The sequence below is a fragment of the Pogoniulus pusillus genome, chromosome 1 (genome assembly GCF_015220805.1).
Source record: "Pogoniulus pusillus isolate bPogPus1 chromosome 1, bPogPus1.pri, whole genome shotgun sequence".
Lineage (NCBI taxonomy): Eukaryota > Metazoa > Chordata > Aves > Piciformes > Lybiidae > Pogoniulus > Pogoniulus pusillus.
Window position 1 is genome coordinate 47,917,105 of NC_087264.1, and position 27,805 is coordinate 47,944,909.

A 27,805-nucleotide genomic window follows, 5' to 3' on the forward strand; every position below is an offset into this window, starting at 1 on the left:
GAATATTCACACACTAATTGCTTATCTATATATTTTTTCTGTATCAGTAGCTTAACAAAATGTACTGCAGTGTTCTGTTCATACATAAAATCTTGATAAAAGGACTGCTGGTTGGTAAGTCTGAGCCTGTTTAGTAGTAATGAAAGCTGTAAACACATGCATGGATGCATGTTGAGGCTGATGTTTGCATTTGCAAGTATTAGTTTTATGGTATTAGGTACAAGATTTGATGATTCTGTAAGGTAAAGGCATGTTAATTTATATTTAGTATCTTCATAAGTCTTTCTAGTATTCTTTTAAGACCTTTAGATGAGCATTAATCACTTACTAAAATAGTGTTTTAATGTATGGTGTCTTTGTTTCTGTGGATTTGTTTTTAGAATATGGCTAAGCCCTTTATATCCAAGGCTACCTCAAGGATCAGCTGGTTCTGATGGTGAATCTGAAACCAATTTTAAGTCTGACTTAATAAATTACTTAATGGCTTATAATTCTCCTCTACTCAAGGAATGGATAGATCTGATTCAAGAACATGATTTGTCAGAGACAAGGTATTTGTTAACTTAACGTTTATAGTAACTTGCATGGGTTTTGTGTAGTTTTTATTTAGGGTTTTTTTGTGTGCTTTTGGTTGGTATATTTTTTTCTTTGGTTTTTGTTTTCAAAACCTCTATTTGGATCTATTGGACCATTAGCTTGTTTTGTAAGCTTACTTTGTTTCAGACTCAAGTGTTCAAACATGAGTCCAACTTCAGGCAGCTTCTAAAATCTGTTATTTACAGACCATGTTGAATTGACTGGCTTCACTAGTTTTACAAACATTTTAAGACTGCAAAAAGGTGCATCATCAAGTAACTTGACAGTAGGTAACTGTAAGTAATAGGCACTCAAGAGTTTCACTTAAGTCAGTCTTGCTCAAATACAGTTACCTATGGAAAAAACTGCATGGGATTGGGATTGTCATGTCAGAGAGATCATACAAGCAAAATTCATTGCAATCAGGATTATGTTAAGAACAGGATTCTGTGCCTAAAAGGCAAAGTTCAATCTGTGTGCAGCATTTTGCCACATGATGTGCATAGGTTTTATCTGATGGTGGTGTTATGCTTAGTAGTAATGGGCTTTGTCTTGAAACAATCTAATATTGCATCACTGATATTACTTAAAATCAAGATGCTTAATTTAATAGAAACATTCTGCTCTTCCACTGAAATGTACTATTTACTTCAGAGAGTATAAATCTCTCTGGCTGCTAAATAGCAGCTTTCAAATGGAAACTGGAAAGGACATAAACCATGGTAGAAAAAATGAAACTTTGTTTAGTTTAATACTCAAAATTTGTTTTCTTTTATGTGGAGTCTTGCAAGGTTGGAGGGTAAAGAAAAAAGTGCCCTAAAGTCAGGTGAGGCAACAGCCTGAGCTGCTGTTCTTGTTCGCTAGGTTGCCTGAGCCCTAGTTGATGTGAGCATATGATGGGTTAGGGAAGAGTCACGCCATATAAAATATGCAAGGGACACTAATTGATGGATAAAGTTAGGCATGAGATGCTTTATGAAGCAGTTGGTTACTGCATCTTTCTGTTGTGACTCTGGGCAGGCCATTTCTCTATTTAAGGGCAGAGTCAAACAGGTTACTAAACTATTATTAGGAAGACAGTTGAAAAAGCTGTGCTTGATATCTGAGTGATCAGGCGCCCAACTGAAATCTCATACCTGAATCTGATCACTTGGGTGTAACAATAGATTTGCTGTACCCAAATGCTCAGTTCTGTGCCAAACAGGGATTATTTGTATTTGTTGCTGCTGCATTTTTGTGTGAAGTTGCAGCTTTTGCCTGTGCTCTCATCTATACCTAGTGGTGCCTGACAGCCATATATAGGATGCTAATAATAAATGACAGGGCTGAAAATTTGTTTCTTTACATTGTAAATCTGAAGCATGGAAGGTTAAATATTTCAGGTTGAATATAGAAGTGCAACCTTGCTGATAGGTTTTAAATACTCCTCAAACCAGAACACTGCGGAGCTGTAAATAACTTGGTGTTGTTTTTAACTTTTTGTAGAGTGTATCTCCTTGGTTCTACCCCTGGACGATATCAAGGTACTGATAAAGAAAAGTGGGGTCATCTGAGACTCAGAAAGGTACTAAAACCTCTAACTTTTTTGGTTAATATCATTTTAACTATAAATATAATTTTTGAGACCATTCTTTAGTTTCTTTCAAATTTTCCAGTTATAATCAGCAATCATTCAATACTTAATTACAGTTTAAGTTAGCAATAGCATAACCTTGCAAATTATGACATGTATAGCTTGTTACCATGATCAGCTTATGGTCTGAGTCATTGTGTGCTTACAGATCTCTGAGGAGTAACCATCACTCTGTTTCCTGTTTGCTGCTGGTGTTTCTAACAAGCATGACACTGTCAAAATCCAGTCTTCTCTTAGTAGGAACCAAATACAACGTTTTGCACAGGCACTCATTAAGGACACTTAATGAGTACTTAAAGTACTGTGTTCAGTTCTGGGCCCCCCAGTTTAGGAAGGACATTTTGATGCTTGAGCGTGTCCAGAGAAGGGCAACGAGGCTGGTGAGAGGCCTTGAGCACAGCCCTACGAGGAGAGGCTGAGGGAGCTGGGATTGGTTAGCCTGGAGAAGAGGAGGCTCAGGGGAGACCTTATTGCTGTCTACAACTACCTGAGGGGAGGTTGTGGCCAGGAGGAGGTTGCTCTCTTCTCTCAGGTGGCCAGCACCAGAATGAGAGGACACAGCCTCAAGCTACACCAGGGGAAATTTAGGCTTGAGGTGAGGAGAAAGTTCTTCCCTGAGAGAGTGATTGGACACTGGAATGGGCTGCCCGGGGAGGTGGTGGAGTCGCCGTCCCTGGAGCTGTTGAAGGCAGGATTGGAGGTGGCACTTGGTATCACAGTATCACAGTATCACCAAGGTTGGAAGAGACCTCACAGATCATCAAGTCCAACCCTTTACCACAGTGCCCAAGGCTAGACCATGGCACCAAGTGCCACATCCAACCTTGCCTTGAACTGCCCCAGGGACGACGACTCCACCACCTCCCCAGGCAGCCCATTCCAGTGCCTAATGACTCTCTCAGTGAAGAACTTTCTCCTCACCTCGAGCCGAAATTTCCCCTGGCGCAGCCTGAGGCTGTGTCCTCTTGTTCTGGAGCTGGCCACCTGAGAGAAGAGAGCAACCTCCTCCTGGCCACAACCGCCCCTCAGGTAGTTGTAGACAGCAATAAGGTGCCATGGTCTAGCCTTGAGCTCTGTGGTAAAGGGTTGGACTTGATGATCTATGAGGTCTCTTCCAACCTTGTTGATACTGTGATACTGTGACACAAACTTGCCTGCATATAGGGCAGAGGCTCATTTTATTCACTTAAATGTTAAGGGCTATTCCAGTTTCTTTCCCTAATAACCTGACAAATCTTAGGAAATTAAACCAATTTGCACATAGCTGATGCCTTCAGGTCAGTCAGGTTTTTAGTTTTGAACTTAATTTTTTTCTTTTAGTCAACTGAATAACTAAGGACATAGATTTCTTTTTTTTTTCATTACACTCAATCCACACACATTATTTTGATAGACCATAATGTTAAGTCTTCATATAAGATTGCATATCTTAGGGTTTGTGACACCTCTTTTTCAGTACTTATTTAGATTTGGGTGAGATATTTCATGTAATCTGTTCAATTTTCCCATAATTGGGGAATTTTCAACCTGCATCTCAGTCTGAAGTGGTATTATTACAAATTGCATTGTTGATTCAAATGCAGTCTGTGCCAGAATTCAGTGACACACAAAATATCTGTTTGTCATGTTGCATTTCAGCTTAAGGTTAACTTTGTTAGACCTCCTCTTGTTTGTAAAGAGTTTGCCTGTTCCGATATGTTGTCTGCTTGGTTTTTTGCCTAGTAAGACACTGCATAAAAGCAAAATAAACCAGAAAAATACTGTTAAGGATCAAGATGGTCTTGTGGCAAATATTTCTGTGATTAAAAAGATTGATTATTTTTCAGTAACAAGGCAGATAGACCTAGGGACACTGCATTGAGGGCAGAAGGCATTTAGCCCCCTCTCTAGAGGAAGGAAACAAAGTAGCAGCTGCATACAGCTTTTGTGCCCATGTCCATCTGTTTTTAATGTGGCTTTAAATTCCATTCACAGCTAAACAACTCTTAAAAGGATTATTTCAATTTTCTCTTCAATTGTTCTTTTCCCCCTTCTTATTGTAAGCTTCTATTGTAGCTGGGGCATTAAGATATGAGAGGAATTTTACGGCAAATAACCACAAACTACAAAAAGATGTAGTTAATTTATTGTGACCTCTGAAGCAAATGTTCCTTTATTTTTAGGAAGAGCTCCTAGCATTCTTTTTACTCGTTATTTAATGTTGGCTTCAGTGCTTTTGAATAGAATTTCTGATGCCTGGCCTTCTCTTTGAAGGAACAGTGGGTTTATTTGGAGAGTCTGACTACTTTTTATTGAAAAGTTAAATAGATAGTATGAAAGTTAATCTGATTCATTGTCAGAAGTTAATTCTAGAGGATTTATTGTATCAGAAATGATATCACATCCAGTTGGCAGCCAGTCACTAGTGGTGTTCCCCAAGGATCAGTGCTGGGCCCAGTCCTGTTCAATATCTTTACTGATGATCTGGACCAGGGGATTGAGTCCAGTATCAGTAAGTTTGCAGATGACACCAAGCTAGGAGCAGGTGTGGAGCTGTTGGAAGGTAGGAGAGCCCTGCAGAGGGACCTGGACAGGCTGGATGGGTGGGCAGAGGCAAACGGGGTGACATTTAACAAGGCCGAGTGCAGGATTCTGCACTTTGGCCACAGCAACCCCAAGCAGCACTACAGGCTGAGGACAGAGTGGCTGGAGAGCAGCCAGGAGGAAAGGGACCTGGGGGGTACTGCTAGAGAGTAGGCTGAAGATGAGCCAGCAGTGTGCCCAGGTGGCCAAGAGATCCAATGGCATCCTGGCCTGCATCAGGAGCAGTGTGGCCAGTAGGACAAGGGAGGTTATTCTGCCCCTGTGCTCAGCACTGGTCAGGCCACAGCTTGAGTGCTGTGTCCAGTTCTGGGCCCCTCAATTCAAGAGAGATGTTGAGGTGCTGGAAGGTGTCCAGAGAAGGGCAACAACGCTGGTGAGGGGCCTGGAACACAAACCCTATGAGGAGAGGTTGAAGGAGCTGGGGTTGTTTAGCCTAGAGAAGAGTAGGCTCAGGGGTGACCTCATTGCTGTCTACAACTACCTGAAGGCACATTGTAGCCAGGTGGGGTTGGTCTCTTCTCCCAGGCAACCAGCAATAGAACAAGGGGACACAGTCTCAAGCTGTGCCGGGGAAAGTATAGGCTGGATGTTAGGAGGAAGTTCTTCCCAGAGAGAGTGATTGGCATTGGAATGGGCTGCCCAGGGAGGTGGTGGAGGCACCGTCCCTGGAGGTGTTCAGGGAAAGCCTGGCTGAGGCACTTAGTGCCATGGTCTAGTTGACTGGATAGGGCTGGGTGCTAGGTTGGACTGGATGATCTTTGAGGTCTCTTCCAACCTGGTTGATTCTATGGTCAAATCACTAATCAAGATATACTTTCTTTGAAGTTTAAAAGTATTTTAATTTCCATCAACAGCTTTTGAAAAAGTATGCTTCATCAATACCAGCACAGGAATCCTGGCCTGTTGTTGGACAGTTCTCAAGCATTGGTTCAATGGGAGCTGATGGGTCTAAATGGCTGTGCTCAGAGTTCCAAGAAAGCCTGGTGACTGCTGGCAGCAGCGTGGCAACTCCCCTTAAGTATGATGTTCCAATGCATTTGGTAAGTCGTTTAGATGCTAGTGACCTTTAACATCTGTTTATTTGTTGTTTAAATCTTCATCACTGGTTTGATTTTTACCTTTTGGAAGACATTAATGTGGTTTTCATCCTGAAAACATATAGGTGCCACTTAGTGACACTTGTGTGTGGCATACTACCAAAAATATACTCTCATACTATTGCTTGTTTTCCACTGAGTTTTGAAGATACAGCTGTTTTTGCTACTGAGGTGTAACTGAACTCTGAGTGATTTAATACCTAAACCAAATTGCCTTCTACCCTTGTTATTTGATCGTTGGCATAATTAAGGGGAGGAGCAGAAGCAAGCTTGTTAAGTCAGAGCGAAAATCTTGTCAAGCTGTGCCCTTGCTGTGTTCTAATTGCCCCTACCTAGTCATAACTGAGATCAGTCTACAATCTCATAAAATGCTCAGAGCTTACTCTAATCATTGTGGAAGTGCTTGAAGCAGAATTATTTGAGTAAGGTCTGCAAGAGTGGTAAAAATATGAAAGACTCTTACTTGCACACAACTGTTTTTAAGCAGCAGTGTAACTGATTCTGAAAAATGAAGACTTTTTTTTATCTAAAGTAAGTTTTCTTTAAGGTGACTTTTGTTTAAAATTGACAGTTAGTTTATTTAGAGCTGCATTATTAAAGCTTCTTTTTTTATCCCCCTTTCATGAAGGTTTATCCTACAGTGAACAATGTGAGGCAAAGTCTGGAAGGCTATCCTGGTAAGTAGATGAACCCTCATTTATTGGCTTTTTGTGGCCAGTGTCCTGCAGAATCACTTCCATGGTTGGTACTGACTGAACCTGAAGTTGTCATCTTGCTGAGAACTTAGTAGAATAGGTGGAAGCAGAATCCTTTTATGGGAGCTTTTGGTGAGGGGCCTGGAAAACAAACCCTATGAGAAGAGGCTGAGGAAGCTGGGGTTGTTTAGCCTGGAGAAGAGGAGGCTCAGGGGTGACCTCATTGCTGTCTACAACTACCTGAAGGGAGGTTGTAGGCAGGTGAGGGGTGGCCTCTTCTCCCAGGCAACCAGCAACAGAGCAAGGGGACACAGTCTCAAGTTGTGCCAGGGGAAGTATAGGCTGGATGTTAGGAAGAAGTTCTTCCCAGAGAGAGTGATTGGCATTGGAATGGGCTGCCCAGGGAGGTGGTGGAGGCACCGTCCCTGGAGGTGTTCAAGGAAAGCCTGGATGAGGCACTTGGTGCCATGGTCTAGTTGAGTGGCTAGGGCTGGGTGCTAGGTTGGACTGGATGATCTTTGAGGTCTCTTCCAACCTGGTTGATTCTATAACTCCACCTCTCCTGTTGTAATTAAAAAGAACAAGTGTTGTGGGCATTGGTATATCATGTTTCAGTGTATGTTCATCCATCACTGCACAGGATAAAAACAGCTCTTGCCCACTGTTCAAACTCAAGTCATGCTTTCATTTTGACAGAAAAATAAAGTTTCAGTGTGCCTTTAGAGTTGCCCTTGTGTATTCTTTGGAGTGTCATCCTGTGCATTAGATACAATGGAGAGTAAGATATTTCATTACTTACTCATCACTTTCAGAATACTGCTTTGTGTAATGTTCAGCTTTCCCACAGTTGTCTTCATGAAGTCTGTATATTTGTATAAAAAGCTCAGCCCCAGCCACCCTGGAGGAGGAAGAGGTACTGTAGTATACTGACAGCCTGAAGCTACTGTTTCTCAAAAGTGGGCATTTATGTGGTTTACAGCCATGCATGCTAAGGGAGCTGCCTGTCAGTGAGGTTGTCTTGGATTAGTCTTCAAAACATCAAGGCAACTGAAAGAGATTAATGAGGACAGGAAGGGTAATAAGGAGGATCTGGGGAATTATAGGCCTGTTAGCCTCACCTTGATCTCTGGGAAGGTGATGGAGCAAATAATCCTGGAAACTGTTTCCAAAGATATGATGAACCAGAAGGTAATTTGGGATAATTAGCATAGATTTGTAAAGGAGAAATTGATGCCCTTCTCTCATTCATCAAGCCAGTCATCTCATTGTAGGAGTGCACTAGATATTGTTTGTCTTAACTCTAATAAGGCTTTAGACACTGTCTCCTATAACATCATTACAGAAAACTTGCTGAAGTACAGGCTGGACGAGGGGACAGTGAGATAGGTTGGAAACTGGCTGAATTGAGGCATCAATGGTTGCGATCAATGACATGAAGGCTGTAGATCAGCCTACTGATGGTGGTGTGCTGAGTGTTGATAATGGGGGCCATGCATCTAATATCTTTATTAGCAACCTGGGTGGCGAAGCAGAGTTTGCTCTCAAAAAGTTTACAAATGATAAAAAGAAGAGTGGTTCCTATGTGTTAAATGATTGTGCTGCTAGTCAGTGGGACTGTACAGGCTGGAGAAATGGATTGACAGGAACCTTGCAAAGCTCAACAGATGGCAATGCAAAATACTGTGCTGGGGTAAGAATAACCCCAGGTACAAGTACATATTGAAGGTTGACCAAGAGAACGCAGATTTGCAGGGAAAGACCTGGATGTATTGCTGGTGGTCACTAAGCTGAAGATGAGCTAGCTACCCTTGTGGCAGGAAGGCAAACTGTCCTGAGTTGCATTAGGAAGCATGTCAGGAGGTGACCCATTCCCTCCTCTTTAGAACTGGTGAGGCCATATCTGAAGAGCTGTGTCCAATTGTTGCTTTACAGTATAAGGCAGGTGTAGACATACTGAACCAAGTTCAGCAAAAGACTGTGAAGATGAGTAAAGGATTGGAGTATTTGCCATACAAGAAAAGGCTGAACATGGTCACTGGTCAGACCACACCTTGAGTACTGCGTCCAGTTCTGGGCCCCTCAATTCAAGAAGGATGTTGAGGTGCTGGAACATGTCCAGAGAAGGGCAACAAAGCTGGTGAGGGGCCTGGAGCACAAATCCTATGAGGAGAGGTTGAGGGAGCTGGGCCTGTTTAGCTTGGAGAAGAGGAGGCTCAGGGGTGATCTTATTACTGTCTACAACTACCTGAAGGGTCATTGTAGCCAGGTGGGGGTTGGCCTCTTCTCCCAGGTAACCAGCAATAGAACAAGGGGACACAGTCTCAAGTTGTGCCAGGGTAGGTATAGGCTGGATGTTAGGAAGAAGTTCTTCACAGAGAGAGTGATTTCCCATTGGAATGGGCTGCCCAGGGAGGTGGTGGAGGCACCGTCCCTGGAGGTCTTCAAGAAAAGACTGGCTGAGGCACTTAGTGCCATGGTCTGGTTGACTGGCTAGGGCTGGGTGCTAGGTTGGACTGGATGATCTTTGAGGTCTCTTCCAACCTGGTTGATTCTATGATTCTATGCTGGTGGATTCTTCAGCCTGGAGAAGTGAATTTTCTTGAGAGATCTTGTCAATGGATATAAATACTTGATAGAAGGAGGCAAAGTAAGAGTAGTGGTCAATGAGACAAATTATGGGTGGGTCTTCCTGAGAGACTGGTACTGGGACCGATGCTATTTAACATCTTTCTTGGTGATGTGGACAGTGGGCTTGAGTGTGCCCTCAAAAAGTTTGCCAATGACACCAAACCGTGGTGCAGTTGATGTGCTGGAGGGAAGGAATGAGAACCAGAGGGACTTTGACAAGCTTCATGAGGTTGGCATTGGCTTGCCTCAAGTTCTGTAAAACCAAGTGCAAGGTCCCACATGCAAATATAAACTGTTTTGGAATTAGCTGAATTCTAAGAATGAAAAGAAAACCAACCCATCTCTATTTTATACTACTGGAACATGTAACAATTTTCTGAACATAAGTCATGAGGATAGTATAGATAGCTTACACCCCAAGATGTTTGCTTCCTTTTAAGTATAATTTAGAGAACAAATGTGCATGTTCTGTTTTTCCCCCCCTTAAGCTGGTGGCTCGCTTCCATACAGTATACAGACGGCACAGAAACAGCTGTGGTTGCATTCCTATTTTCAGTAAGTAAAACTCAATTCATTGGAGTCATTTGGGGTTTTCTCTTTTTTTTTTCCCCTTCATATTTTCTTCAGACTGTTTCCACTTAAGGCTGTGATGTTTGAGTGTTAACAGCAAATTAAGAGGAGGGAAGTGATCAGCATGATAATCTATTTAGAAGTAAAGTCTTTGGCTCCTTATCTGCTGGTCTTATTTCCAAAACATGATCAAAGTTTACTTGTGGGAATGATCAGGATACTGTTGGTAATGGAGGATAGTACCAGATCTTGGATTCTGTACATTTCTATTTAAGCTTTTCTTTTCTGAGCTGGAATAACATTTCTCCCTTTTTTCCCCCTATTCCTCTCTTTTTAATTTATAGTAATTCTATTTCACTTTTCCACTTCTGCCACAGTATGAACAGGATTTCAGTTGAGCCACAACAGGATTAGGAGAGCTTTTTGGCTTTTTTGCATGCAGTAGTCAGGCTGCAAAAATTCCCAGTTTTTTAAGGAATATTTTTTGTTAAAGGTGCCTGACTTTTTCTGTTAAGAACCTTTATCTTCACATGCTACTAATTTTACCAACTTCTAAGTGTCTGACACGTTCCGTGCCAGGTATCTCCCTCGGGCTTAATCTTTAAAACTTCACATGTGTTTTGAAAACAAGGGCAAAAGTTGTTTTGTTCCCACAAGAAAACACAAAAGCAACTAAATAAAAGTTAAGTCTGGTAACTTGTTAGAAGACCACCTCTCTCTGTTCCTTTCACCAGAGATTTATAGCTCTTCCATATGGAAGTTGCTCTGGGAAGATGCTTTACCCAGATTTAAGTAAGAGTGCATGAAGTTATGTGTGTGAACACGGTTGCTGCTGTGAGCCTTGCTGGTCAATCTCCAAGGAATGGAAGTAGAATAGAAAGCATGTGAGGCTTTGTCTCTCTGGCCTTTGAAATATGCCCTATAAGCATATTTGGCAAAGAATGCTACAGACATCTTCGACACTTCAGGATTGTGCAATCATGATTCAAAAAGTGTGGAGGTGGTGAAACTAGAGGTGATTAAAAAAAGAGTGGATGTGGCACCTGAGGATATGATCTAGTGATTAAGGATGCTGGAATGAAGGTTGGACTGGATGATCCTGGTGGTCCTTTCCAACCATAGTGATTCATAGCGATTAGGTGTTGAGCTGAGGGATTTGCTTTAGTCAAGGACTTGTCAGTGTGAAACTAATGATTGGACTCAATGATCTTGAAGGTCTTTTCCAGTCTAAGAAATTCTGTGATTCTGTGTTTGTGCAGCCTTAATTCAGTTTCTATAAGCATTTACTTAATGAAAATCTTACTGGAATTAAAATGTAACTTTTTCAGTTGGTTAGTGTTTTATTTAGTGCACAGAATGCTACTTGTTAATGAGATCCCTCATTGTTTATTGCTCTTGCCTCATTGGACATAGTAGGGTCCTGCTCTGGCAACAGAAGGGCTGTTTTAAATTCACCTGTTGAACTGACTGCAGATGGCAAGTGACCCTGCAGAATTACCCTATAGTGACTACTCATATGCAGATTCTTACTCTGCAGTAATATAAGACAGTGATCCTTGCAGAGAGCCTTCATGTAAAGTGTTGCCATAGAGCAGGTTAATGTATAGCTGCTTCTTTTCTCTGGTTACCTGAGACAGAGGAAAAAATCCTATTTCAGTAGAATTAAATATGAGATACACTTAAGATCTTATACTAAATATCCTTAGTTCAAGGTTACCATAAGATGAGACTTTCTATAATGTATAACTTTGGGCAGTAGACAGATCAGAGCCTTTAACTTATTGGAAAGTAATACAAAACCAGCAAGAAGGCAGGAATCCCACCAGAGCTGAATGAAAAGACATACTTAGAGAAAAAGAGAAGGATTTTACTTTTCTGATGATAGGAAATGATTATTGGAAGGGTTTCTTAGCTACTGTGTGAATGGTGTTACATTGAAATATGCTCTCCTCCTTGCTGTACTGAGCAACTGATCTTGTGCTTTACTTTTAGACATTTTGTAATCTGTTGGCCTTTTTTTCCCTTAATCCAGGAAATAAAATTTAGCTTTATAAAGGACAGATTAAATGGGTCAGTACCTGTCTGAAATTCCATTTATTGTTCCCTTATGCGGTATGGGGATAAGATGACTTCTAGGCAGAGGAGAAACAGTTCTTAATCCCTGTTTTGCTAATAATGTTTTCATTAAAAGCATCAGTGTTTTTTCCAATGAGGTAATTACTTAGAAAACCCAACCACTCTCAAAATAAAAAAGGCAAACCAAACATCATCAGCAACAAAAACCCAAACAGCAAAACCCACAAAAAATCCAAACAAAACAAACACCAACAAAGCAAAACAAAAAAGCTGACCACAAACAAAGACCCCAAACAACCACACCTCATCAGAACATCATCCATTTATTTCATTCCCATTTTATTCATAGATATTTGTCTTGTCCTACTGAAGAACATATGGCTAAAATGCATGTTCCTCTTCCCAGTTTTAAGTTTCTGGAATATCAATTTCCTCATTTCTAATTGCTTTTAATTTCAATTACATTACTATAATTAGTAAATGGAAGTGGTAGCACTCTTGCTAAAACACAGTGCTTAATTGTGTCTGCCAAAGATAAGGAGGCAAAAAGGCAGGAGACTGAGGTAGTATCTCGAGATTATTGTGGTTTATAGTGGAAAGTGAACTTTGTTCTCAAGTAAGACAGTGAGATAGATCTAAAAAAAAAATCTGTGTTCAATTTCCACTTTTACTATGCTTAGTCTGTCCTTCAGAAAGAGACTTCAGTGTGGATTGAATCTTGTTTGGTCCAAACATGCATACAGTGGTTTTTAGCTCCTGCCCTTTAGGAATACATGGCCAGTTCTCAGAAACAGTTTTCTTCATCAGAGGATAGGGTTGTTAATGTAAGTGGGTCTTGCTGACCTGCAAATCCTCTTGTCTTAATTCTCATGAAAATTAATCCTGAACATTAACTAAAGTACTTAATTTCATCCCTTTCACTTTAGTCCTCCTAGGCTTTCAAATGATTATGGTACACTTAAGAGGTTTTTCAGAGCTGATTGGCTCTTTTTGAGTTGCCTTTTAGAAGAGAATGCTAAATTAGGGAAACAAGATTGTGACAACCAAAACCAGAGCCTATTATATTCCAAAGTGAGGAAAAAGCCTCTTGGTGGAGGAAAATATATTTTGAAGCCTTATTCCTGATTTTGAGTGAGGACTAGCAACTGTGAGTGCAAAATGCTTCTAAATACTATAATTACATCAGTTATGTGTGTATACATATTTACTTCTTGCTTATGGCTTAGTTCTGTAGTATTGATGCTGAATTGCACCAGCAGTGATTTATTGTTTTAAACTATTTTTTCATATGTACACACAGATATAACTTCTACTGACACCTCAAATTACTCAGTGGAGCACAGAATACAGAAGAGGAAGGGTGGTGTCAACAATCTATCAGTTGTTCCTTGCCTCTACTTCTTGTTTATTACAATTTGTTAAACTTAGGGAATTTTGTGAGGTTTAATTTGGTGCCAAGCTCCTTTGCTTGAAGACATAACCACTGTTAGTCTTCAAAGGAAAACAAATATTAAATGTGACCAGTATATGGAAGTATTGTTGAAAGCCTGGCACTGTAGAATAGTGACTGTTTTTTAGACCTTAAAATAAATGTGCATGTGAAAAAAACTCCATTTCTTTTTCTAGCAAATGGTCAGCAGAAGTCTCAGGTCGAAGCCGTGCTATACCTCACATTAAGACATACATGAGATCCTCTCCTGACTTCCAGAAGATTGCATGGTTCTTGGTTACCAGGTAAACAGCTAACTGGACACCTATCACTTAAAAAAAAAGTAACATATAAAGTTCTTGTCAGTTGCAGGCCTAGGTGAGTTACTGCCATAATCCTCATGATACTGTATGCAGTCGCCATCCCTGGAGCTGTTGAAGGCAGGACTGGACGTGGCACTTGGTGCCATGGTCTAGCCTTGAGCTCTGTGGTAAAGGGTTGGACTTGATGATCTGTGAGGTCTCTTCCAACCCTGATGATACTGTGAAATTTTTGTCCATACTTACTCTTTCTTCATTGCATTGCCTCTTGGGGCAGTAGGTTGAAGTGATTATGTCAAAACCTGTTGGCAGTTGCTCCAAAATCTTGTTTGGGCTGTAACTGCCAATTTCAGGGTTCAGCATCAACTGAAATGATAAGCACTTGTAAAATCTGAGTTATGTTTCTTTAGTGCGTGCTGTTCATGTGTTCTGGGCTTATACACAGATAAATACAGGTTAAAGCAAAGATTCTTGTGCTACTTTGTTGTGAAACATCCAGGTATCTAATGTTTTGAATCTGATCTTTTGTCAGATTAAGTCGTTAAGCAGTCCAGCTTGAAGCGTAGCTTTGAATTTCTGTTGTTTGATTTTTAAAGACAGAAAGAAAGCAGGAAATTTCCTGTCATGAGGAGAAAATGTCTCATTGTGAATGAAAAACACAGATATGATTCAGTTTTGCCAAAAATGATTTTTTTGTGTGTGTGCACCTGTATATGATATAGGTTATTATCTTTTTATCCTTATTCTTAAATGCTCAGTTACCTTTTGTCTTCTTTATATTCTGGCTCTTTAAATTTCATTATTCATACTGTTGGCTTGCAATAGGATTAGTGATTAAGGCATTGGGGGTTTTAAAGTATTTAAGTCATTCAGATATGATACTTAGTCCACTAAATATAGAAATTCATAGTTCCTTTTTTTCTCATGTTTCTTCCGTTCCACTGCTTGCTACTATCTAAAAGCATCCAATATGTCTGTTAGTTAAAACATAGTTTCAGCTTTGTATTTTGATGTAGAAGTAGATATTGACCACAGAAACAGGTTTGTATTTTGCCTCTAACTTTATCTACTTATAGCTGCTACTGATGAAGGATTAGCTATAATACAGTGCTGAATAGCACATTAAACCAGAAATACCTCCCAGTTTAGGAGGGACATTGAGATGCTTGAGTGTGTCCAGAGAAGGGCGATGAGGCTGGAGAGAGGCCTTGAGCACAGCCCTACGAGGAGAGGCTGAGGGAGCTGGGATTGGTTAGCCTGGAGAAGAGGAGGCTCAGGGGAGACCTTATTGCTGTCTACAACTACCTGAGGGGAGGTTGTAGCCAGGAGGAGGTTGCTCTCTTCTCTCAGGTGGCCAGCACCAGAACGAGAGGACACAGCCTCAAGCTGGGGAAATTTAGGCTTGAGGTGAGGAGAAAGTTCTTCACTGAGAGAGTCATTGGACACTGGAATGGGCTGCCCAGGGAGGTGGTGGAGTTGCCATCCCTGGAGCTGTTGAAGGCAGGATTGGAGGTGGCACTTGGTGCCATGGTCTAGCCTTGAGCTCTGTGGTAAAGGGTTGGACTTGATGATCTATGAGGTCTCTTCCAACCTTGGTGATACTGTGATACTGTAATAATTAGTTCTTTGCTATATTTTTGTAAACAAAATGCCATGGACAAAAGATACCATGTAAGTCCTGCAAACGTGCCCTGCACTAGGTTTATTATAATGTCAGTAATCATAATTGTGCTAGCCTTTTAATATTCCTAAATCCTCAAACTGAAGCTATTTACCAAGTTCTTTTCTGAGATGTGCAGAGAAGGTTCAAAAGTCTGAATGTCTTGTAAATGTGAATGACACAAGTAGGCTTGTGTAATTATCCATGTGTTGTATGAATACCCATCTATATATTGTCTCTACTGCTCCCACTGTGCTGCCAAAATAGCAGGGAGGAATAACACCCAGATCAGTTCTTATGAAAAGACTATTCTCTTGTTAGAAGTGTGTTGCTACAGCTGTTAAACTTCAGCATTTTCTGCTGTGATGATTTTGCCTCACTGAAATGCTTTATTGCTCTTTGCAGTGCAAATCTATCTAAAGCAGCCTGGGGAGCTCTGGAGAAAAACGGCACCCAACTGATGATCCGTTCATATGAACTTGGAGTTCTTTTCTTGCCTTCAGCATTTGTAAGTACGTAGTTTAGGTACCTATCCTGGGATATGATGAGAAATTGCAAGTATTGATGAATACAGGTGTGAATAATCTGTTTACTAGCTTCTGTGTTTGCAGGCTGGAAAGCTGATAGCAAGTAGAGTTTTGTATACAAGATACTCTTAAATCGAAAGTACACAGCAAGTGTGCATTTGGTATTGATGCGACTTTTGTGTTACTGAAAGGCAGTAATATTTTTTTAACGCTATTTTATGCTAAATCTTGCTGAAAAGGATGATGAAGTCTCTTCTTTTGTGCTTAGCACTAGGCTGTAAGTGCATATTCATGTTGAAATGATGCACATGGGTTGTAACCTGGAAGACGATTGCAAATGTTGTGCTGATTTGCTGCTCTTGTTATTTCACTGAAATACATTTACAAAGCCATGTGACTGTCACTTCTCAAACATTCTGTTTTGAGAACAAGGTGTTAAATGTGTCTTCTAAAATACCCAATACTGATTTAAGAACATCTTCATAAAAAACAGTTTAAAAACTAAAGGATTCTATCTTCCAAACCTATCTGACAGCAGTCTTGCTATGGAGAAGGTAAGTCTGACCCCAAAGAACTTATTCTGCTGTTTGGAGCAGGGGTTTGGGAGACATAAAATATTTTTATGGTAACTAAGGTCTGTCTACCTTGTATCAGTTGTAGCAGATGCCATAGGGATAAGCACAATCAACAATATGTATGTGATGCCTCTTTAGTATATGTTCCTCTGACTGTAACTAAAGAAATCTTGTATTTGCCTTTTGACATTTATTAAGGAGTTTACACAGTTGTGTGGCCTCTGATGCTGTGAACCTTACAGACAGTCTCAGACATTCTCCAGCATGGTGTACATGAAAGAAAACTTGGAGAAAATGAATTAATTAATGAGAGACTGAAACAAGAAAAATCCTACACTTCCCTATAGTAGGAAGTATTGGTGTTGAGGTGAGGAGAAAGTTCTTCACTGAGAGAGTCATTGGATACTGGAATGGGCTGCCCGGGGATGTGGTGGAGTCGCCGTCCCTGGAGCTGTTCAAGGCAGGATTGGACGTGGCACTTGGTGCCATGGTCTGGCCTTGAGAATTGTGATAAAGGGTTGGACTTGATGATCTGTGAGGTCTCTTCCAACCTTGGTGATACTGTGATAACATTACACTCTGAAAAACAACAAAACAACACTTGTGTAAGCAGAAGGTTAGAGATGAATTCCCCTTTAATATGAGTACTCTACTAGTAATGACAACATAAAGAACTTTTTTGGTAAATAGTGTTTGGTAAACAGTTCCTAATGAAGCTTTAGCCTTGTAGTCATCAGGGAGAGGCAAAAAAGACATTGGTTGGGTCTGCTTGTTTGAGACAAACACTGAAAAACTTGACCTGTTTGCTCCCATTTTTTGCCAAACCTCTTGGGCCTAGGGATAATTCTGCTTGGTATGAGAGGGTGGCTACATTGCTTTTCAGTCTTAAAGGATTTTCAGCATTTTTTGCTGCTTTCTGCATTCATATGCATGATCTCAACGTGTTGACTTCTAGCATTCTTATTTTTCCTTTTAATTTGCCTTCTAGAAAAAGCAGGGTGTTCCTGCTCCAATCCCCACTATGTTCAGTAAAAGGTCAAATTCACTTATTGTTGTCTAGTTCTATGTTGTTTTTTGACATCAGTTGAAACAACAAGCATTGTAAAAACTTCATGTAGTGCAGAAGAGTCACTGATGGCCAAATGTTTACTTTGTTCCTAACATAGCAAAAGGAATTGGGAGCTATTATGCTTCTTAAGCTTAGAGCCCAAACTGCAGTCTTGTATAGTATAGTTGAAAGTTAATATCAGATTAATTAAAGCAAGGTCTGTCCATAGCAAATCTATTCCACTGCTCCCTAGTATCTGATTTTTTTTAAGGATGAGTCACAAAAATATTTCAGGCTTTAAGACTGTGATAGTGTCACTGTGCTATCTTATCTAACACCAGTGTAACTCAACCTTACAGCAACAGTGAAGTTCTAGTTTTCATCTTGCATGTGTCCACCTTCTCTCTTTAAAAGGAAAAAGTAATGAAAAATACAGTTTCTGTGCTGCTTTATTTCTTCTTAAAGTTTAATATAAACATAATTTAATAGTCAGTGTAAAATGAAAAAGCTATGGCCAGTGTTTTTACTTGTACCTATAATAGGTTTATAGAAGTTTAAGCTGCATTGGAGAGAGTAAAGTGTGGTTGTTAGGGAACTAAATGGCTTTTTGGAGAATTCACAAACATACATCAGTGCTAAACTAGATTCAGAGATGAACTCGAGTCCATGGACCTCCACCTGGGGATGTGCAATGTGAAAGAGAGCTCGTGAGTAGAGGTTAAAGGGAAGGCAGGGGAAGTGGCATCATAGTAGGAGTCTGCTACAGACCTCCTGATCAGGAAGGTGAAGCAGAGGAGGCCCTTTACAAACGAATAGGAGAACCTCCACGATCACAGGCCTTGGTCCTCATGAGGGACTTCAACCACCCTGATATCTGTTGGAAGGACAGCACAGCAGAGCACCAGCAATCTAAGAGGTTCCTGGAACACACTGATGATAACTTCTTCCTCCAAGTGGTAGAGGAACCCACAAGAAAAGCTGCTATGCTGGACCCTGTTCTCACCAAGGAGGGGCTGGTGAGTGAAGCTGAAGAGTAGCCTTGGCTGCAGTGACCATGAAACTGTAGAGTTTAAGATCCTCAAGGCACCAAGGAGGGTGCACAGCAAACTTGCTGCTCTGGACTTCAGAAGAGCAGACTTCAACCTCTTCAGGGACCTCCTTGTCAGGATGCCATGGGAAAAAACTCTGGAAGGAAGGGGGGCCCAGGAAAGCTGGTCAGTGTTGAAGGATCACCTCCTCCAGGCCCAGGAGCAATGCCTTCCAAAAAAGAGGAGGGCAGGTAAGAAGGCCAGGAGGTGTGCATGGATGAATAAAGAGCTCCTGGACACACTTAGATGCAAGAAGGAAGCCTACAGAGAGTGGAACAAGGACAGAGAACCTGGGACAAATACAAAGAAATTGTGCAACCAGAGCTCAGGTTAGGAAAGCTAAAGCACAGCTAGAATTAAATCTGACTAAAGACATTAAGGGGAACAAGAAGAACTTCTTCAGGTATATTAGTGAGAAAAGGAGGACTAGGGAGAATGTGGGACCCTTCCAGAAGGGAAATGGAGAGCTGGTGACAAAGAATATGGATAAGGACAGGCTGCAGAGGTGGGCCCAGGCCAACCTCATGTCATTTGACAAGGCTAAGTGTAAGGTCCTGCGCTTGGGTTGGTGCAATCTCAAGCACAAATACAGGCTGGGTGGTGAATAGCTAGAAAGCAGCCCTGAGGAAAAGGACCTGGGGGTCTGGGTTGATGAAAAGCTCAGCATGAACTGGCAGTGTGCACAGGCATCCCAGACAGCAACTGTGTCTGGGCTGCATCAAGAGAAGTGTGGCCAGCAGGGCAGGGGAGGGGATTCTCCCCCTTTACTCTGCTCTCATCAGACCCCCCCAGAGTACTCTGTGCAGTTCTGGAGCCCCCAACACAAGAAGGACATGGAACTGTTGGAGTGAGTCCAGAGGAGGGCCACAAAGATGCTCAGAGGGCTGGAGCACCTCTGCTATGAGGACAGGCTACAAGACCTGGGGCTCTTCAGCTTGGAGAAGAGAAGGTTTTGAGGATACCTTATAGTAGGGGACCTACAGGAAGACTGGGGAGGGACTGTTTACAAGGTTTTGTAATGACAGGGTGAGGGGTAATGGGTTTAAACTGGAAGAGGGGAGGTTCAAACTAGATGTTAGGAAAGGGTTCTTTACAGTGAGAGTAGTGAGACACTGGAACAGGTTGCCCAGGGAGGTTGAACATCTCCCTGGAGATGTTCAAGGCCAGGCTAGGTGAGGCCTTGGGCAACCTGTTCTAGTGGGAGGTGTCTCTGCCTATAGCAGGAGGTTGGAGCTGGATGATCCTTGATGTCCCTTCCAAACTAAACCATTCTATGATGATGCAATCTTATGTGAAAACCAAGTACTGTTTTATGAACACAAGATGTTTCTTTCTTGAGAATTACCAGATGCAGAGCTATGGTAGGTTTCATGTTATGACTGTGCTAGCAGTGTCCACATTAGTTCATGGCTTCCTCAGGCACAGTTGTACAAGCTGCTGTCATTACAGCAACTCACCTTTCATTAATTCAATACACTTGTAGTGTTCTAGTAGACACCAATGCTTTTGGCAAAGTTTTAACTTTTATACAGCTTTAGGAGCCAGTATTTCAAGAAGATAGCTCCAAATACCTTGAAGAGATTTATTTAGTATTGAAAACGTGCTTGAAGGGTACATTTCAGTAAATTGGCACTCTGCTTTCTAATGATAGGATCTGACCCTTGGGATCTGTCTGTCAAAAATAATTTATTTCAAAAGTGTCATTAGCATGTAGAGATGAGAATTTTGTCTTGTGAGCCATTCTTTGGTATTAAAGTCTGGAAAGCTTTCAATGCTATTCAGTAGAGGAGGAGTCTTCAGCAGGAACTGAAGTAGGTAGTTACTTGGAGTAAATTTAATCTGATTTCTATACCTGCAGTGGATCACAACAGAAGCTACTGAAATCTGCCCAAGATCTTGATCTGTCTCACACTGTACTTCTAGGTGATGTTCAGTTTTGCAGAAAGAATGCTGGTGGAGTCATTTTTGTTTCTTCAAGACCCATCTCCCTTAAGCCTGTTGCAAGCTCAATCTCTTAGCCTAGAAACAATAATACATAGTGAAGCTTTGCTGCAACTTATGATCATGTTCTAGTGACAAGTACGTTGCTGTACCTGTTTGACTCAGCAGATCTGCCTATTTGAGAATTAGCCACCTAATAATGTGCGTTGGAATCTCAAACATGTAAAAGCATTAGAATAGCATAACATGTGAAACTGTATCAGTTGGCACTACCATGACAGTAAACTGTCTGTGACTGTTATACTGGCACTGGTGTTCAGCTGATACCTCGTGCTTTATATCTGCTCAAACTGGCAAAAACCAAATTGCACTGTTTTTCAAAGTGTTGTTCCATAAACCAGCTCAGCACAATCAGGTGAGTTCAGGGAGGCAGGGATGAAGGTGAGTGTAACATCATATTGAGAGAACCTTCTTTTGGCTTGATTTTTGTAGCTGGAGATTATGGAAAAGACTGATCAGTTTAGGTGTAAATGGCTACCACCTGGCTAAGAAAAACATTGTGCACTACAAATGGCATTGTCCATCCCCCAGATCGCTCCCCTTTTGTCACACTGGTTAATTTGAAGTAGCAGCTGGTGTTGGGTGAGAAGACATTTTTCACATTTTTCAGACTGCCTTTTCAGTCTGTTTCTAGGCTGAAGAGTCCCTACAGGAAAAAAAAATAGAGAAAAGCAGTGTCATTTGGGTTGGGAGAAGAGTGAGTGGAGACACAAAGGGTACATGAGATGCAAGTATATATCTGAGCCTGTTTCTCCAGATTTAAATCTGTGACATGAGAAATGTCACTCTAATATATCAAACTTCATGATAAAGTTCAGTTTGATTTTTGTCAACTAGCATAATTGAAAGATCTGTAAGTACAATGCTTTCTCTGCAGCCCTCACAGATCTTTTTTGTGCTGCTGTACAGATGGTGGTACTAAAATCTGCCAGTATGCTTCACGCTTATGTTTGAGTTCCAGAACTCTCAGAACACAATTTAATTCAAACTCATATAAAACTTCCAAGACTGCAAACATCTTATACATAGGGATGATAAGAGCACACCTGAGGGATGGCAAAGAGCTCAGGCCCAGCCAGCATGGGTTTAGGAAGGGCAGATCCTGCCTTTCTAACCTGATCTCCTTCTATGATCAGGTGACCCGCTTGGTGGCTGTGGGGAGGCCTGTGGATGTGGTCTATCTGGACTTCAGCAAGGCCTTTGACACTGTCCCCCACAGCAAACTGCTGGCTAAGCTGTCAGCCCATGGCTTGAATGGCAACACTCTGTGCTGGGTTAGGAACTGGCTGGAGGGCCGGACCCAGAGAGTGGTGGTGAATGGTGCCACATGCAGCTGGCGGCCAGTCACTAGTGGTGTCCCTCAGGGATCAGTGCTGGGCCCCATCCTCTTTAACATCTCCATAGATGATCTGGATGAGGGCATGGAGTCAGTCATCAGCAAGTTTGCAGATGACACTAAGCTGGGGGCAGATGTGACTGAGTTGGAAGGCAGAAGGGCTCTGCAGCGGGACCTTGACCACCTGGACAGATGGACAGAGTCCAATGGGATGGGGTTCAATAGCTCCAAGTGCAGGGTGCTGCACTTTGGCCACAACAACCCCATGCAGAGATACAGGCTGGGGTCGGAGTGGCTGGAGGGCAGCCAGACAGAGAGGGATCTGGGGGTACTGATTGATACCTGCCTGAACATGAGCCAGCAGTGTGCCCAGGTGGCCAAGAGATCCAATGGCATCCTGGCCTGCATCAGGAATGGTGTGGCCAGCAGGAGCAGGGAGGTCATTCTGCCCCTGTACTCTGCACTGGTTAGACCACACCTTGAGTGCTGTGTTCAGTTCTGGGCCTCCCAGTTTAGGAGGGACATTGAGATGCTTGAGCGTGTCCAGAGAAGGGCGACGAGGCTGGGGAGAGGCCTTGAGCACAGCCCTACGAGGAGAGGCTGAGGGAGCTGGGATTGGTTAGCTTGGAGAAGAGGAGGCTCAGGGGTGACTTATTGCTGTCTACAACTACCTGAGAGGTGGTTGTGGCCAGGAGGAGGTTACTCTCTTCTCTCAGGTGGCCAGCACCAGAACGAGAGGACACAGCCTCAAGCTACACCAGGGGAAATTTAGGCTTGAGGTGAGGAGAAAGTTCTTCACTGAGAGAGTCATTGGACACTGGAATGGGCTGCCCGGGGAGGTGGTGGAGTCGCCGTCCCTGGAGCTGTTGAAGGCAGGATTGGACGTGGCACTTGGTGCCATGGTCTGGCCTTGAGCTCTGTGGTAAGGGGTTGGACTTGATGGTCTGTGAAGTCTCTTCCAATCCTAATACTACTGTGATACTGTGATTTTAGAGGAGAATACTTAGTTATCTTTCTCTCTTTCCTAAATATAAATGCCTAATTGAGAAGAGTGGCAAAAAGGAAGTCACCTTTAAGTTGGTCACATGATAGATACTGTGTGTAGGTGCAAAGTAGGGATGGAGATTGTAGCTGTTACTGCTGTGTTTATGGGGAAGTGCCTGCAGAGACACAAGGAGGTAGTCAGAGACAAATATTAGAATTTCCCTTATAGACACATAGTCATCAGACATTCAAGTTGCAGTGCTTAGACTATGAAGCAGCCTTATGCGTGTGCCTTGTAGTTAGCACCGCACAAAAAATGTTTCTTTGATAACTTAGTCTGGTTGTCAAGGCTGTCCCTGGCTCAGTGTGATTTTAACATACTGTGTAGTCGAGTAGTCTCAGGTGAGTAGAATAATGGAGAATTAAGCACAGACCAATGCTTTTAGAAACTGAATTTTTCTTCATTTTGTAAGTAAAAGTGTGCAGAATACAAAGAAGATGAAGTGTTTTGCCACATAACTTCCTTGGCCCTGAGAGACTCAGTCCCCGCTCTAACTCTTGGAATGGCAGTTTAATAGCGCCAGGTCTGCTTCTCTGTTGTCTCATACGGTTTGATCACAGAGCTAATGAGGTGATTCTAGTGGAGGCTAAGACTTGGAGTGCTACACATTGGAGAACACTTTTAATTGAGGTCATGCAGGCTGACAGCTAAAGAATTGTGGCAGCGGTGGGATTCGAACCCACGCCCCCGAAGAGACTGGAGCCTTAATCCAGCGCCTTAGACCGCTCGGCCACGCTACCCTTGTGGCTTTAAATAGTATTCACTTAAATTCCCAAGCTGAAAACCCACAATAGCTCTGTGGTTTGTGTTGTCTGTTCTTTGCTGGATATGAACTTGGAAGTAGATTGTGCTTCGCTTGCCATCTGTTGACTGCCAGGTTTTGTCTGTTTCTTACAATGCTTCCAGATTTTATGCTTTGAGGTTGGGTCTTGGCCTGGTATGCTAATGTGCACTCTCAGAAATGCTGAATGGTTGTTTTCAACATAGCAGCAGCTGTCATCATTTACAGTTTTAGTACAGTCTTAGATCACAAGCTTCTTTTTGATTAAAAAGTAATGAAGATTAAAAAGAAGATCGTGTCCTGTGTTTGAACTGCATTTCCCTTTCAATCTCCATTTCTTTCTCACCTCCTACATCTTCACTCTTGTTCGTGTTCAGCTTGCTCTTTCAGCTGCTGGGGATTCCTTTCCAGAGGCTGAAATAAACTGCATCTTTAATGTGTAAAACATGTTGAGGAAACACCACTAACAACTAGTATGGATTTCTGGGAAATGTGTTGCAGTGATTATTTTGTTTGAAACAAAAGCAAATAAAAAAACAACTTGGTGGTGTCTAATGGAAAGCTTTCTAAATAAATAGTTTCTCCTCAGAGCTTCCACATATAATAAGGTTTTAAGACAAACTGTGTAAAACAGTGTAAGAGTTTATGAAATACTTTCAAAAGGCCTGATGAAGAATATCACAGTATCACCAAGGTTGGAAGAGACCTCACAGATCATCAAGTCCAACCCTTTACCACAGAGCTCAAGGCTAGACCATGGCACCAAGTGCCATGTACAATCCTGCCTTGAGCAGCTCCAGGGACAGCGACTCCACCACCTCCCTGGGCAGCCCATTCCAGTGTCTAATGACTCTCTCAGTGAAGAACTTTCTCCTCACCTCCAGCCTAAATTTCTCCTGGTGTAGCTTGAGGCTGTGTCCTCTTGTTCTGGTGCTGGCCACCTGAGAGCAGAGAGCAACCTCCTTCTGGCCACAACCACCCTTCAGGTAGTTGTAGACAGCAATAAGGTACTGGCCAGTCAGGTTTTGGAAATATAAGCTCAGAAATATAGTGGTTGTTGTTGAACTGAGAACTAACCAATGATAGCTTACTTAGTGTTATTGAATGCCACAATTTTATCTAGATAATCAGTCACAGAAAATTACCAGTAGTATTTAGAAGTAAAATACTCGTAGTTGTCTGTAAGGATGGGTGTATGAGCTGAGTCTGGATTAGAGAGCAGCCAGCAGTTACATGTCTGATCATCAGAACCGAATGTCTTACATTTTTGCTCAGTCCAAACAAGTCAACCAAGCACCTTCAGTCATAGCTCAGCTTGGATCAGAACCAAGATAAAGTAGGCTGTGTTATTTGACTGTGTAGCACTAACTTCCAGAGTCATGTAGATCACAGTATCACCAAGGTTGGAAGAGACCTCACAGATCATCAAGTCCAACCCTTTACCACAGAGCTCAAGGCTAGACCATGGCACCAAGTGCCACGTCCAATCTTGCCTTGAACAGTTCCTTGTTCTTCTTTGATTTTTCTGGTTTCTGTGGTGAAATCTTGTGTCCTCTGTGAGAAAACACAGGGCAGGGGTGGGAAAATAAGTACAACGGTGACCTGCGATTTTAGATGTGGGCTTGAAGTTGTTAAACCTCATGAAAAGGTTTCCAAAATTCACAGATAGACGCACCTAAAAACATGTTTTCCAGGACAAGGAACTCTGGGTTTAGATACCTGAATTTGTCACTATGAGCTTCTTACAACAGAAGCGTTCTGATAAAGTTGAGTAAAGCTCTATTTTGATTAAGTACACATCAATGTTTGGGGAAGGATTTTATTGTATATTTTCCTGGCCAGAGCAGCATGGACACTGCAAAGTTTGTGTGCATCCTTAATTCTTTACTACCCAAACTAGTCAGTTTTTAAACACTTTTTCTAAGAGTGGGAATTTCTGTTCACTGGCGGGGGAGAGTCCCATAATCATCCAGTGGCACAATCGTCTCTCTCCTGTAGAAACTACTTCAATATTACCAAAATACCATAGTGATATGGGTGTCAGTCCTCACTCAGGTAAAGGAAAGCAATCCATGCTTTTACAATGTATAAGGGTAAAGCACTAGTTGAACCCACAACAACAGCTAAAGTTTCATAAGTTTAAAAAAAAGGCAGCTTTCCCAACTGAGAAATGTAGCTTTCAACCTTTCAAAATGTATTATTATGAGCAGTAGTCAAAGAACAAAATGCAGCTGCAGAGGGGAAAAAAAACATCTCTGAATAGATTATGATTGAGGGAAAAGTTATAAGGCAGGCAGAGCTTTTTTAGGCAAGGTCCTGCTGATCTGTTTTTTTGGAAACGGTAGTGAGAGCTGTCAAGATCCAGGAAATGCTCCAAACAGACAAAATGTGTGACTTATTTTAATTTCTGCGTGAAGATAGACATGAGTTATTTTTAAAAGCATGTGCATCTCCTCAGAGAGCCTGGTTGAGTAACGTGTTCCATAGCCCAGAGTCTTACTCAGGAGCTTCTGAGGCAAAATCAGGCATGGTGTGGTCAGCAGGAGCAGGGAGGTCTGGTTAGACCACACCTTGAGTGCTGTGTTCAGTTCTGGGCCCCCCAGTTTAGGAGGGACATTGAGATGCTTGAGTGTGTCCAGAGAAGGGCGACGAGGCTGGCGAGAGGCCTTGAGCATAGCCCTATGAGGAGAGGCTGAGGGAGCTGGGATTGGTTAGCCTGGAGAAGAGGAGGCTCAGGGGAGACCTTATTGCTGTCTGCAACTACCTGAGGGGAGGTTGTAGCCAGGGGGAGGTTGCTCTCTTCTCTCAGATGGCCAGCACCAGAACGAGAGGACACAGCCTCAAGCTGCGCCAGGGGAAATTTAGGCTTGAGGTGAGGAGAAAGTTCTTCCCTGAGAGAGTCATTGGACACTGGAATGGGCTGCCCGGGGAGGTGGTGGAGTCGCCGTCCCTGGAGCTGTTGAAGGCAGGATTGGAGGTGGCACTTGGTGCCATGTTCTAGCCTTGAGCTCTGTGGTAAAGGGTTGGACTTGATGGTCTATGAGGTCTCTTCCAACCTTGGTGATACTGCGATATCATCATTTTATTGTGCTGTCATATTGTACTAGCAAAGACTTTATGTGGTTTGGATTGAATTGCTCACACAAGCAAGACTATGAGCATCTTTACCTATTGAATGTGGAATTAGATGAGTGTATCTGTAAGGGATTGAGAAGGTAGAGTACATTCAATGTGGGCTCAGCTGCAAGGCCAAGTCAATTTAATGTAAAATAGAAGAGCCTGAAATAGTAGCAATAAGAGAAGCTGAGTTTTTAAGACTAGAATGTATTTTAGGAAGTACCTAATCTCAATAATGGTGACAAAATATTTTCATACAATCATAGAATCAACCAGGTTGGGAGAGACCTCAAAGATCATCCAGTCCAACCTAGCACCCAGCCCTATCCAATCAACTAGACCACGGCACTAAGTGCCTCATCCAGTCTTTTCTTGAAGACCCCCAGGGACGGTGCCTCCTCCACCTCCCTGGGCAGCCCATTCCAATGCCAATCACTCTCTCTGTGAAGAACTTCCTCTTAATATCCAGCCTATACCTACCCTGGCACAACTTGAGACTGTGTCCCCTTGTTCTATTGCTGGTTGCCTGGGAGAAGAGGCCACCCCCCACCTGGCTACAATGCCCCTTCAGGTAGTTGTAGACAGTAATAAGATCACCCCTGAGCCTCCTCTTCTCCAGGCTAAACAGGCCCAGCTTCCTCAACCTCTCCTCATAGGATTTGTGCTCCAGGCCCCTCACCAGCTTTGTTGCCCTTCTCTGGGCATGTTCCAGCACCTCAACATCCTTCTTGAATTGAGGGGCCCAGAACTGGACACATTACTTAAGTATTTGTTTATTAATAAATCTTAATGAGAATCTACTGTGGGTTAGGTTTGTCTTTTTTCCCCAAAACCTAATAAGGCTGTCTTCTGTGTGTTTCTTTTCCTTCACAGGGACTGGACAAAGCTTACTTTCATGTGGGAGGGAAAATGCTTCGAGAAAGTAGTGACTCAGCAACTCATTTTCCTGTACCTTATGACCTGCCACCAATACAGTATGGAAACAAAGGTAAGATGTGCCTTCAGAAGAAAAGTAGGTGT

The 27,805-nt window shown here is 42.3% G+C and overlaps 1 protein-coding gene and 1 non-coding gene across 2 annotated transcripts in view; one reads left to right on the forward strand and one right to left on the reverse strand.

Moving 5' to 3' along the window:
• TDP1 (tyrosyl-DNA phosphodiesterase 1) overlaps nucleotides 1-27,805 on the forward strand; it is a 47,399-nt gene that overhangs the window by 9,798 nt on the left and 9,796 nt on the right. Inside the window, exons 7-14 of the mRNA XM_064151433.1 lie at nucleotides 381-551; nucleotides 2,062-2,140; nucleotides 5,647-5,832; nucleotides 6,518-6,566; nucleotides 9,701-9,767; nucleotides 13,485-13,592; nucleotides 15,673-15,775; nucleotides 27,659-27,773. Coding sequence (XP_064007503.1) covers nucleotides 381-551; nucleotides 2,062-2,140; nucleotides 5,647-5,832; nucleotides 6,518-6,566; nucleotides 9,701-9,767; nucleotides 13,485-13,592; nucleotides 15,673-15,775; nucleotides 27,659-27,773 — 878 coding nt within the window. The remainder of the gene's footprint in view (nucleotides 1-380; nucleotides 552-2,061; nucleotides 2,141-5,646; nucleotides 5,833-6,517; nucleotides 6,567-9,700; nucleotides 9,768-13,484; nucleotides 13,593-15,672; nucleotides 15,776-27,658; nucleotides 27,774-27,805) is intronic.
• On the reverse strand, nucleotides 23,546-23,627 carry TRNAL-AAG (transfer RNA leucine (anticodon AAG)). The gene has a single exon. It is a non-coding gene; the product is annotated as a tRNA-Leu (tRNA).